The sequence below is a fragment of the Mizuhopecten yessoensis genome, unplaced genomic scaffold (assembly GCF_002113885.1).
Source record: "Mizuhopecten yessoensis strain PY_sf001 unplaced genomic scaffold, ASM211388v2 scaffold11011, whole genome shotgun sequence".
In the NCBI taxonomy this organism is placed as follows: Eukaryota; Metazoa; Mollusca; class Bivalvia; order Pectinida; family Pectinidae; genus Mizuhopecten; species Mizuhopecten yessoensis.
In genome coordinates, this window is record NW_018408834.1 from 572242 (window position 1) to 584431 (window position 12190).

Sequence of the window (12190 nt, forward strand, 5' to 3'; positions counted from 1 at the left end):
CTGTCATAAATATCAAAGACGCGAAGTTCTGGCTGTCATAAATATCAAAGACTCAAAGTTCTGGCTGTCATAAATATATCAAAGACGCGAAGTTCTGGCTGTCATAAATAATCAAAGACGCAAAGTTCTGGCTGTCATAAATATCAAAGACGCAATGCCAAGCATTCTGAGTTTAGGTTAAACATTTATTTATGTCTTTGTTGACGAAGGTAAGACAAACCATTAACATACCAGGAGGAGAATACAGGTTGTTTGTATTGACCTTTTGTTTTGTGCTTTATTCATTGGTAGAATGTTGTTCCCTATTCATTAAAAGAGCAGCGATGTCACTACCTTTACACGGCGAGGCCTTTGTGAAGTGATGTCACTACCTTTTCACGGCTAGGCCTTTGTGAAGTGATGTCACTACCTTTACACTGCGAGGCCTTTGTAAATTGATGTCACTACCCTTACACGGCTAGGCCTTTGTGAAGTGATATCACTACCTTTACACGGCTAGGCCTTTGTGAAGTGATGTCACTGCCTTTACACAGCTAGGCCTTTGTGAAGTGATGTCAATATCTTTACACGGCTAGGCCTTTGTGAAGTGATATCACTACCTTTACACGGCTAGGCCTTTGTGGAGTGATGTCACTGCCTTTACACAGCTAGGCCTTTGTGAAGTGATGTCAATACCTTTACACGGCTAGGCCTTTGTGAAGTGATATCACTACCTTTACACGGCGAGGCCTTTGTGAAGTGATGTCACTACCTTTTCACGGCTAGGCCTTTGTGGAGTGATGTCACTACCTTTACACGGCTAGGCCTTTGTGAAGTGATGTCACTACCTTTACACGGCGAGGCCTTTGTGGAGTGATGTCACTACGTTTACACGGCGAGGCCTTTGTGGAGTGATGTCACTACCTTTACACGGCGAGGCCTTTGTGGAGTGATGTCACTACGTTTACACGGCGAGGCCTTTGTGGAGTGATGTCACTACGTTTACACGACTAGGCCTTTGTGGAGTGATGTCACTGCCTTTACACAGCTAGGCCTTTGTGAAGTGATGTCAATACCTTTACACGGCTAGGCCTTTGTGAAGTGATGTCAATACCTTTACATGGCTAGGCCTTTGTGAAGTGATGTCTCTGCCTTTACACGGCTAGGCCTTTGTGAAGTAGATGGCTTAGGGGAGTTTACTGAGCATTAGTGTATTGGAGAACAGACTCCAATGAATGAATTGATGCTGTGCTGATGCTGCCAAACATGTGAACACAATAAGGGCAGCCATCGGCGTGGATACAGTGTGAGGCTGATCCGAGTGACCGTGATGTTTGTGTGACTGGGACAGCCATGTGCTTAGTTGAGTACAGTAGACAGGGATTACTGATGTTTGTTTGTGCACCTAGCAAGGACAGGTCGTACCAATAGAAGGTGTGCTGACAGTATCAACAAAAATTATATATTCATTCTCTGCACATTTTAACCTGTTTTCCAGACATATTTGAGCTGGTTTTATAAAAACGCTTATTTGATTTTAATCAGTTAGCAGGGTAGTAAGGCTATCAATTGTTTATAGTTTTTTTCTATATGATAATTATGGAAATGCTTGTTATGAATAATTCCACAAATCCCTCTTGGATGAAGACAGCTGATACCATGTTGAAATAATTATATATGAATATTTAAAAATAATGAATATAAATGGCAACTGTGTACAACTGTTGTGTATTGTAAAGGTGTGATGTGGATTTACTCCTCCAGTAATGTTCCTTCGTACATAGCTTGTGAATTTATTCCTCTGTTAGTGTTCCGGCTTACATAGCTTGTGGATTTATTCCTCTGTTGGTGTTCTATCACACAAAGGTCATGGATTTACTCATCAGTTTGTGTTTCCTGCATGCGTAGCTCTTGAATTACTACTGTTTGTATTTAACCTGGAATATAGTGATCCTATGATCTTTGTGATTCTATGGAAATTCTGTGTGGATTTTAACCATACAAAGTGTCTTCTCTTATGAGTGTGGATTATACATACTGTAACTAATGTGTGGATGGTCTTCCCCACAACTAGATATAAGGTAGGTCATCATATATGTCAGATAGGTCATCATACATGTCGGGTAGATCATCATACCTGTTAGGTAGGTCATCATACATGTCAGGTAGATCATCATACATGTCAGTGAGGTCATCATACATGTCAGGTAGGTCATCATACATGTCAGTAAGGCCATCATACCTGTCAGGTAAGTCATCATACATGTCAGGTAGCTCGTCATACATGTCGGGTAGATCATCATACCTGTCAGGTAGGTCATCATACATGTCAGGTAGATCGTCACACATGTTAATACATGTCGGGTAGGTCATCATACCTGTCAGGTAGGTGTCAGGTAGATCGTCACACATGTCAGGAAGATCATCATACATGTCAGGTAGGTCATCATACATGTCAGTAAGGTCATCATACCTGTCAGGTAAGTCATCATACATGTCAGGTAGATCGTCATACATGTCGGGTAGATCATCATACCTGTCAGGTAGGTCATAATACATGTCGGGTAGGTCATCATACCTGTCAGGTAGGTCATCATACATGTCGGGTAGGTCATCATACCTGGCAGGTAGGTCATCATACATGTCAGGTAGATCATCATACCTGTCGGGTACGTAGATCATCACACATGTCAGGTAGGTCATCATACATGTCAGGTAGAACGTCATACATGTCGGGTAGATCATCATACCTGTCAGGTAGGTCATCATACATGTCGGGTAGGTCATCATACCTGTCAGGTAGGTCATCATACATGTCAGGTAGAACGTCATACATGTCGGGTAGATCATCATACCTGTCAGGTAGGTCATAATACATGTCGGGTAGGTCATCATACCTGTCAGGTAGGTCATCTTACATGTCAGGTAGATCATCATACATGTCAGTTAGGTCATCATACATGTCAGGTAGATCATCATACATGTCAGGTAGGTCATCACACATGTCAGGTAGATCATCATACATGTTGGGTAGATCATCATGCATGTCAACTAGATCATCATACATGTCAGGTAGATCATACTAGTCCGGTAGGTCATCACACATGTCAGGTAGATCATACCTGTCAGGAAGGCCATCACACATGTCCGGTAGGTCATCATACATGTCAGGAAGGTCATCACACATGTCAGGTAGGTCATCACACATGTCCGGTAGGTCATCATACATGCCAGGTAGGTCATCACACATGTCAGGTAGATCATACCTGTCATGTAGGTCATCACACATATCAGGTGATGATATGTATTGATGTTTTACAGATATTTGATGTTTTTTCCCCTATGGATCAGGTAATAATTGTCATCATACATGTTAGGTAGATCTTCATACATGTCAGTAAGGTCATCATACATGTCAGGTAGGTCATCACACATGTCAGGTAGGTCATCACGCATGTCAGGTAGGTCATCATACATGTCGGGTAGATCATCACACATGTCAGGTAGGTCATCACACATGTTAGGTAGGTCATCATACATGTCGGGTAGATCATCACACATGTCAGGTAGGTCATCATACATATCAGGCAGATTATACCTGTCAGGTAGATCATACTACATGTCAGGTAGGTCATCATACATGTCAGGTAGATCATCATAAATGTCAGGTAGGTCATCATACATGTCAGTAAGGTCATCATACCTGTCAGGTAAGTCATCATACATGTCAGGTAGATCATCATACATGTCAGGTAGATCATCATACCTGTCAGGTAGATCATCACACATGTCAGGTAGATCATCACACATGTCAGGTAGGTCATCATACATATCAGGCAGATTATACCTGTCAGGCAGATCATAATACATGTCAGGTAGGTCATCATACATGTCAGGGAGATCATCATACATGTCAGTAAGGTCATCATACATGTCAGGTAGATCATCTCACATGTCAGGTAGGTCATCACACATGTCAGGTAGATCATACTTGTCTGGTGGGTCATCACACATGTCAGGTAGATCATACCTGTCATGTAGGTCATCACACATATCAGGTGATGATATGTATTGATGTATTACAGATATTTGATGTTTCTTCCCCTACGGGTAGGTCATCATACATGTCAGGTAGGTCATCATACATGGTAGATCATCATACATGTCAGGTAGGTCATCATACAGGTCATCATACATGTCAGGTAGATCATCACACATGTCAGGTAGGTCATCACACATGTCAGGGAGGTCATCACACATGTCAGGTAGGTCATCACACATGTCAGGTAGATCATCATACCTGTCAGGTATATCATCATACATGTCAGGTGGGTCATCATACATATCAGGCAGATTATACCTGTCAGGTAGATCATCCCACATGTCAGGTAGGTTATCACACATGTCAGGAAGATCATACCTGTCATGTAGGTCATCATACATGGTAGATCATCATACCTCATACATGTCAGGTGGCTCATCATACATATCAGGCAGATTATGCCTGTCAGGTAGATCATATGTCAGGTAGATCATGGTCATCATACATGTTAGGTGGGTCATCATACATATCAGGCAGATTATGCCTGTCAGGTAGATCATCCTGTCATGTAGGTCATCACACACATGTCAGGTACATGTCGGGTAGATTATACTAGACCGGTAGGTCATCACACGTAGATCATACTAGTCCGGTAGGTCATCACACGTAGATCATACTAGTCCGGTAGGACATCACACATGTCAGTAGGTCATCATACATATGTCAGGTAGGTCAGCACACATGTCAGGTACATGTCAGTAAGGTCATCACACATGGCAGGTAGATCATACCTGGCAGGAAGGTCATCACATGTCGGGTAGATCATCACACAGGTCAGGGAAGCCATCATACATGTCAGTAAGGTCATCACACATTTCAGGTCGATCATCATACATGTCATACATGTCAGGTCGGTCATCATACATGTTAGGTGGGTCATCATACATATGTCAGGTAGGTCATCACACATGTCAGGTAGATCATCATACATGTCAGGTAGATTATACTAGTCCGGTAGGTCATCACACATGTCAGGTAGATCATACCTGTCAGGAAGGTCATCATACATGTCCGGTAGGTCATCATACATGACAGGTAGGTCATCACACATGCCAGGTAGATCATAATACATGTCAGGTAGATCATCATACATGATCGTCATACCTGTCAGGTAGATCATCATACATGTAAGGTAGGTCATCACACATGTCAGGTGGATCATCATACATGTCAGGCAGATCATCATACCTGTCAGGTATATCATCATACATGTCAGGTGGGTCATCATACATATCAGGCAGATTATACCTGTCAGGTAGATCATAATACATGTCAGGTAGGTCATCATACATATCAGGCAGATTATACCTGTCAGGTAGATCATAATACATGTCAGGTGGTAGATCATCATACCTGTCAGGTAGGTCATCGCACATGTCAGGTAGATCATACATGTCAGGAAGGTCATCACGCATGTCAGGTAGGTCATCACACATGTAAGGTAGATCATACCTGTCAGGAAGGCCATCACACATGTCAGGTAGGTCATCAGACATGTCAGGTAGATCATAATACCTGTAAGGTCGGTCATCACACAGGTCAGGTAGGTCATCACATATGTCAGGTAGGTCATCACACATGTAGGGTAGATCATACCTGTCAGGCAGACCATCACACATGTCAGGTAGGTCATCAGACATGTCAGGTAGGTCATCATACGTGTCAGGTAGATCATCATACCTGGCAGGTAGGTCATCACACATGTCAGGAAGTTCATCATGCATGTCAGATAGGTCATCACACATGTCAGGTAGGTCATCAGACATGTCAGGTAGGGCATCATACATGTCAGTAAGGTCATCACACATGTCAGGTAGGTCATCACGCATGTCCGGTAGGTCATCATCCATGCCAGGTAGGTCATCACACATGTCAGGCAGATCATCATACATGTCAGGTAGATTATACTAGTCCGGTAGGTCATCGCACATGTCAGGCAGATCATACATGTCAGGAAGGTCATCACACCTGTCAGGTAGATCATCATACATGTCATGTAGATCATCATACCTGTCGGGTACGTAGATCATAGATCATCACACATGTCAGGTAGGTCATAACACATGTCAGGTAGATCATCATACATGATCGTCATACCTGTCAGGTAGATCATCATTCCTGTCATGTAGATCATCATCCATGTCAGGTAGGTCATCACACATGTAAGGTAGATCATACCTGTCAGGAAGGGCATCACGTCACACATGTCAGGTAGGTCATCACGCATGTCCGGTAGGTCATCATCCATGCCAGGTAGGTCATCACACATGTCAGGGAGGTCATCATACATGGCAGGTAGATCATCATACCTGTCGGGGACGTAGATCATAGATCATCACACATGTCAGGTAGGTCATCACACCTGTCAGGTAGGTCATCACACATGTTCGGTCGACCATCATACATGTTGGGTAGATCATCATACATGTCAGGTAGATCATCATACCTGTCAGGTAGGTCATCACACATGTCAGGTAGATCATCATACCTGTCAGGAAGGTCATCACACAGGTCAGGTAGGTCATCACATATGTCAGGTAGGTCATCACACATGTCAGGTAGATCATACTAGTCCGGTAGGTCATCGCACATGTCAGGTAGATCATACATGTCAGGAAGGTCATCACACATGTCAGGTAGGTCATCCCACTTGTGAGGTAGGTCATCACACATCATCACACATGTCAAATAGGTAATGCAGATCATTACACATGTGAGGTAGGTCTTCACACATGTCAGGTGGATAATCATGTCAGGTAGATCCTCACACCTGTCAGGTTGGTCATCATGCATATCATGTAGGTCAGGTAGGTCATCGCACATGTCAGGGAGATGATCATACATGTCAGGTGGATCATCATACCTGTCATGAAGGTCATCATACATGTTAGGTAGATCATCACACCTGTCAGGTTGGTCATCATGCATATCATGTAGGTCAGGTAGGTCATCTCACATTTCAGGTAGATCATCACCCCTGTCAGGTAGGTCAGGTAGGTCATCCCACATGTCAGGTAGCTTATCACACATGTCAGGTTGGTCATCATGCATATCATGTAGGTCAGGTAGGTCATCCCACATGTCAGGTAGAACATCACACATGTCAGGAAGTTCATCATGCATGTCTGACAGGTTATCACACATGGCAGGTATATCATCATACCTGTTGGGTCGTAGATCATCATGCATGTCAGGGAAATCATCATACATGTCAGTGAGGTCATCATACCTGACATGTGTGCTGATCTACCTGACATGATTATCCACCTGACATGTGTGAGGATCTCCCTGACATGTATGATGTCAATTATTACCTGATCCATAGGGGAAAAAACATCAAATATCTGTAATATATCAATACATATCATCAACTAACATGGGTGATGTCTGTCATCTCCGTAGCGACAGGTATGATGAGCTACCTGACATGTGTAATGACCTACCTGACATTTGTGATGACCTACCTCACAAGTGGGATGACCTACCTTGCAGGTTTAATTACCTGACATGTGTGCTGATCTACCTGCCATGTGTGATGATCTGCCTGACAGGAATGATGATCCACCTGACATGTGTGATAACCTACCTGACAGGTATGATAACCTACCTGAAATGTGTGATGGCCTACCTGACATGTATAATGATCTACCTGAAATGTGAGATGACCTACCTGACATGTCAGGTAGGTCATCATACATGTCAGGTAGATCATCACATATGTCAGGTAGGTCATCACACATGTCAGGTAATCATACCTGTAAGGTAGGTCATCACACATGTCAGGTAGATCATACCTGTTAGGTAGATCATCACACATGTCAGGTAGGTCATCACACATGTCAGGTAGATCATCACACCTGTCAGGTAGGTCATCACACATGTTGGGTAGATCATACCTGTCAGGCAGATCATCACACATGTCAGGTAGGTCATCACACATGTCAGGTAGGGCATCACACATGTCAGGTAGATCAGCACACATGTCAGGTAGATCATCATACTTGTCAGGTAGGTCATCATACATGTCAGTAAGGTCATCATACCTGTCAGGTAGGTCATCATACATGTCAGGTAGATTGTCACACATGTCAGGTAGGTCATCACACATGTTGGGTAGATCATCATACATGTTGGGTAGATCATCATACATGTCAGGTAGATCATCATACATGTCAGGTAGGGCATCACACATGTCAGGTAGGTCATCATACATGTCAGGTAGGTCATCACACATGTCAGGTAGATCATACTGTCCAGTAGGTCATCACACATGTCGGGTAGATCATACCTGTCAGGTAGGTCATCCCACTTGTGAGGTAGGTCATCACACATGTCAGGTAGGTCATCATACATGTCAGGTAGATCATCATACCTGTCGGGTACGTAGATCATCACACAGGTCATGTAGATCATCATACCTGTCAGGTAGATCATCATGCATGTCAGGTAGATCATCATACCTGTCGGGTACGTAGATGACAGACATCACCCATGATAGGTGATGATATGTAATGATGTATTACAGATATTTAATGTTTCTTCCCCTACGGATCAGGTAATAATTGTCACCATACATTTTAGGTAGATTATCCCACATGTCAGGTAGGTCCTCACACATGTCAGATACCTGTCAGGTAGGTCATCCCACATGTCAGACATGTCAGGTAGGTCGTCATACATGTCAGGTGGATCATCATACCTGTCAGGTCGATCATCCCACTTGTGAGGTCGGTCATCACACATGTTGGGTAGATCATCATACCATACCTGTCATGTAGGTCATCATTCCTGTCAGGTAGGTCATCACAGTAGATCATCATACATGTCAGGTAGATCATCATACCTGTCGGGTATGTAGATCATCACACATGTCAGGTAGATCATCATACCTGTCAGGTAGATCATCATACAGGTCAGGAAGATCATCATACCTGTCGGGTACGTAGATGACAGACATCACCCATGTTAGGTGATGATATGTATTGATGTATTACAGATATTTGATGTTTCTTCCCCTACGGATCAGGTAATAATTGTCATCATACATGTTAGGTAGATTATCATACATGTTAGGTAGATCATCATACATGTCAGGTAGGTCATCACACATGTCAGTTAGGTCATCATACCTGTCAGGTAGGTCATCACACATGTCAGGTAGGTCATCACACATGTCAGGTAGGTCATCACACATTTCAGGTAGGTTATCACACATGTCAGGTAGATCAGCACACATGTCAGGTAGATCATCACACATGTCAGGTAGATCATCATACCTGTCAGGTAGATCATCATACATGTCAGGTAGGTCATCACACATGTCAGGAAGTTCATCATGCATGTCAGATAGGTCATCACACATGTCAGGTAGGTCATCACACATGTCAGGTAGGTTATCACACATGTCAGGTAGATCAGCACACATGTCAGGTAGATCGTCACATATGTCAGGTAGATCATCATACATGTCAGGTAGGTCATCACACATGTCAGGTAGTTCATCATGCATGTCAGATAGGTCATCACACATGTCAGGTAGATCATCACACATGTCAGGTAGATCACCACACATGTCAGGTAGATCATCATACAGGTCAGGAAGATCATCATACCTGTCGGGTACGTAGATCATCACACATGTCAGGTAGAGATATTTGAGGTTTCTTCCCCTACGGATCAGGTAATAATTGTCATCATACATGTCAGGTAGATTATCTACCTGACATGTCAGATAGGTCATCACACATGTTAGGAAGGTCATCACACATGTCAGGTAGGTCATCACACATGTCAGGTAGGTCATCAGACATGTCAGGTAGATCATCACACATGTCAGATAGGGCATCACACATGTTAGGAAGGTCATCACACATGTCAGGTAGGTCATCATACATGTCAGGTAGATTATCTACCTGACATGTCAGATAGGTCATCACACATGTTAGGAAGGTCATCACACATGTCAGGTAGGTCATCACACATGTCAGGTAGGTCATCACACATGTCAGGTAGTCCATCATGCATGTCAGGTAGATCATCACACATGTCAGGTAGTCCATCATGCATGTCAGATCATCATACATGTCAGGTAGTTCATCATACATGTCGGGTAGATCATCACACATGTCAGATAGGTCATCACACATATCAGGTAGGTCATCACACATGTCAGATAGGTCATCACACATGTCAGGTAGGTTATCACACATGTCAGGTAGGTCATCACACATGTCAGGTAGGTCATCATACCTGTCAGGTAGGTCATCACACATGTTAGGTGATGATATGTATTGATGTATTACAGATATTTGATGTTTCTATTTCTTCCCCTACTGATCAGGTAGTAATTGTCATCATACATGTCAGGTAGATTATCATACTTGTCGGGTACGTAGATCATCATACCTGTCAGGTAGATCATCATACCTGTCAGGTAGATCATCATACATGTCAGGTAGATCATCACACATGTCAGGTAGGTCATCACACATGTCAGGTAGATCATCATACCCGTCAGGTAGATCATCATACATGTCAGGTAGTTCATCATACATGTCAGGAAGGTCATCACACATGTCAGGTAGATCATCACACATGTCGGGTAGATCACCATACAGGTCAGGAAGGTCATCACACATGTCAGGTAGATCATTATACCTGTTGGGTACGTAGATCATCATACCTGTCAGGTAGATCATCATACATGTCAGGTAGGTCATCACACATGTCAGGTAGATCATCATACATGTCAGGTAGATCATCATACCTGTTGGGTACGTAGATCATCATACCTGTCAGGTAGTTCATCATACATGTCAGGTAGATCATCATACATGTCAGGTAGATCATCATACATGTCAGGTAGATCATCATACATGTCGGGTACGTAGATCATCATACATGTCAGGTAGATCATCACACATGTCAGGTAGATCATCATACCTGTCGGGTACGTAGATCATCACACATGGAAGGTGATGATATGTACTGATGTATTACAGATATTTGATGTTTCTTCCCCAGCTACTGATCAGGTGTACAGTATCAATCAAGTCTATTAAACTATAAACTATGACTGTTTAACCAATGTCTTTATTGTTTCAGTATGGATGGTGCTGACCTTTGCTTTGAGATTGTGAAGAGAGCGTCGCTGGGCTTTGTTTACAGTGAAGCCGTGGCCAGGTAATTTTACTTCATAAGTATAAACTAGGATTTCACAAAGGTATGAACAACCTCCTGTTTACTGAATAAGTGTAAACAAATAAACATAATGACTCAAAAGTAAATATCTATAATTTGACAAAACAAAAATATCCCAACCTTACATGAATAGCTAGCTTGGTAAGTCAAAACCTGAAAACTAACACTTTCACAGAATTGGGAATTAAAATTAAAACTGCAAGTCTGCTTCTTTTGACAAGAAAGTGGTTGTGTTTTGTGATATCCAGTATGATAATTTTCATACCCCTATATTTGGGTTTTTGGGGTGTACCGGAACCAACTTTTCTGTTTGTCTAAAAGGGAGTTCATCTGGATAATTTTTTATTTTTTAAACAATTTCATTGACTTTTTTGAGACATTCTCTGCCTGACTACTTAATTATGTAACTCAAGTTTGATGAGGTCCACATGCCTCTTATTTTGTACATAAGAGTACACTTTTTATTGACTGATAAACTTTGTTAAGTTTCAAAATTCAAGATGGCCACATGATGGCCTCTTATTAGCTGAGATAAACATGGTTGTAACTTGAGTTCTGCTAGGCCTACACATACTTTTTGAAATTTCCATGTGGGAGATTCTGCATGCAAAAATTTAAAACGTGAATAAAATGTGTGTATATATTCCCCTAGGGACCAAATAACCATTTAAAATGAATATTTTGAGTTCTAGCTTTCAGATGAAATCATTAGATCTTAGAATTTGGGAATTGTTTAGCAAATCATTGGTTGAAAATGCTAAATTTAAGGGTCCAAATCGGGGGGGGGGGGGGGGTCTCTCTCTCTGTAATAGGGAGGGTTGGCAAGTATGCCTACATTGTTGATATTTTGTGTCAGTGTGTGAAAGCTAAACTTAATGTTTAGTAGCTAATTTTTAGCTCACCTAGGCC

The 12190-nt window shown here is 42.3% G+C and overlaps 1 protein-coding gene across 9 annotated transcripts in view; it reads left to right on the forward strand.

Annotated features, from left to right (window-relative positions):
• LOC110464595 (peripheral plasma membrane protein CASK-like) overlaps positions 1–12190 on the forward strand; it is a 279718-nt gene that overhangs the window by 75954 nt on the left and 191574 nt on the right. For all 9 annotated transcript variants that reach the window (XM_021519889.1, XM_021519887.1, XM_021519891.1 and 6 more), the window contains exon 5: positions 11186–11263. In XM_021519889.1, coding sequence (XP_021375564.1) covers positions 11186–11263 — 78 coding nt within the window. The remainder of the gene's footprint in view (positions 1–11185; positions 11264–12190) is intronic.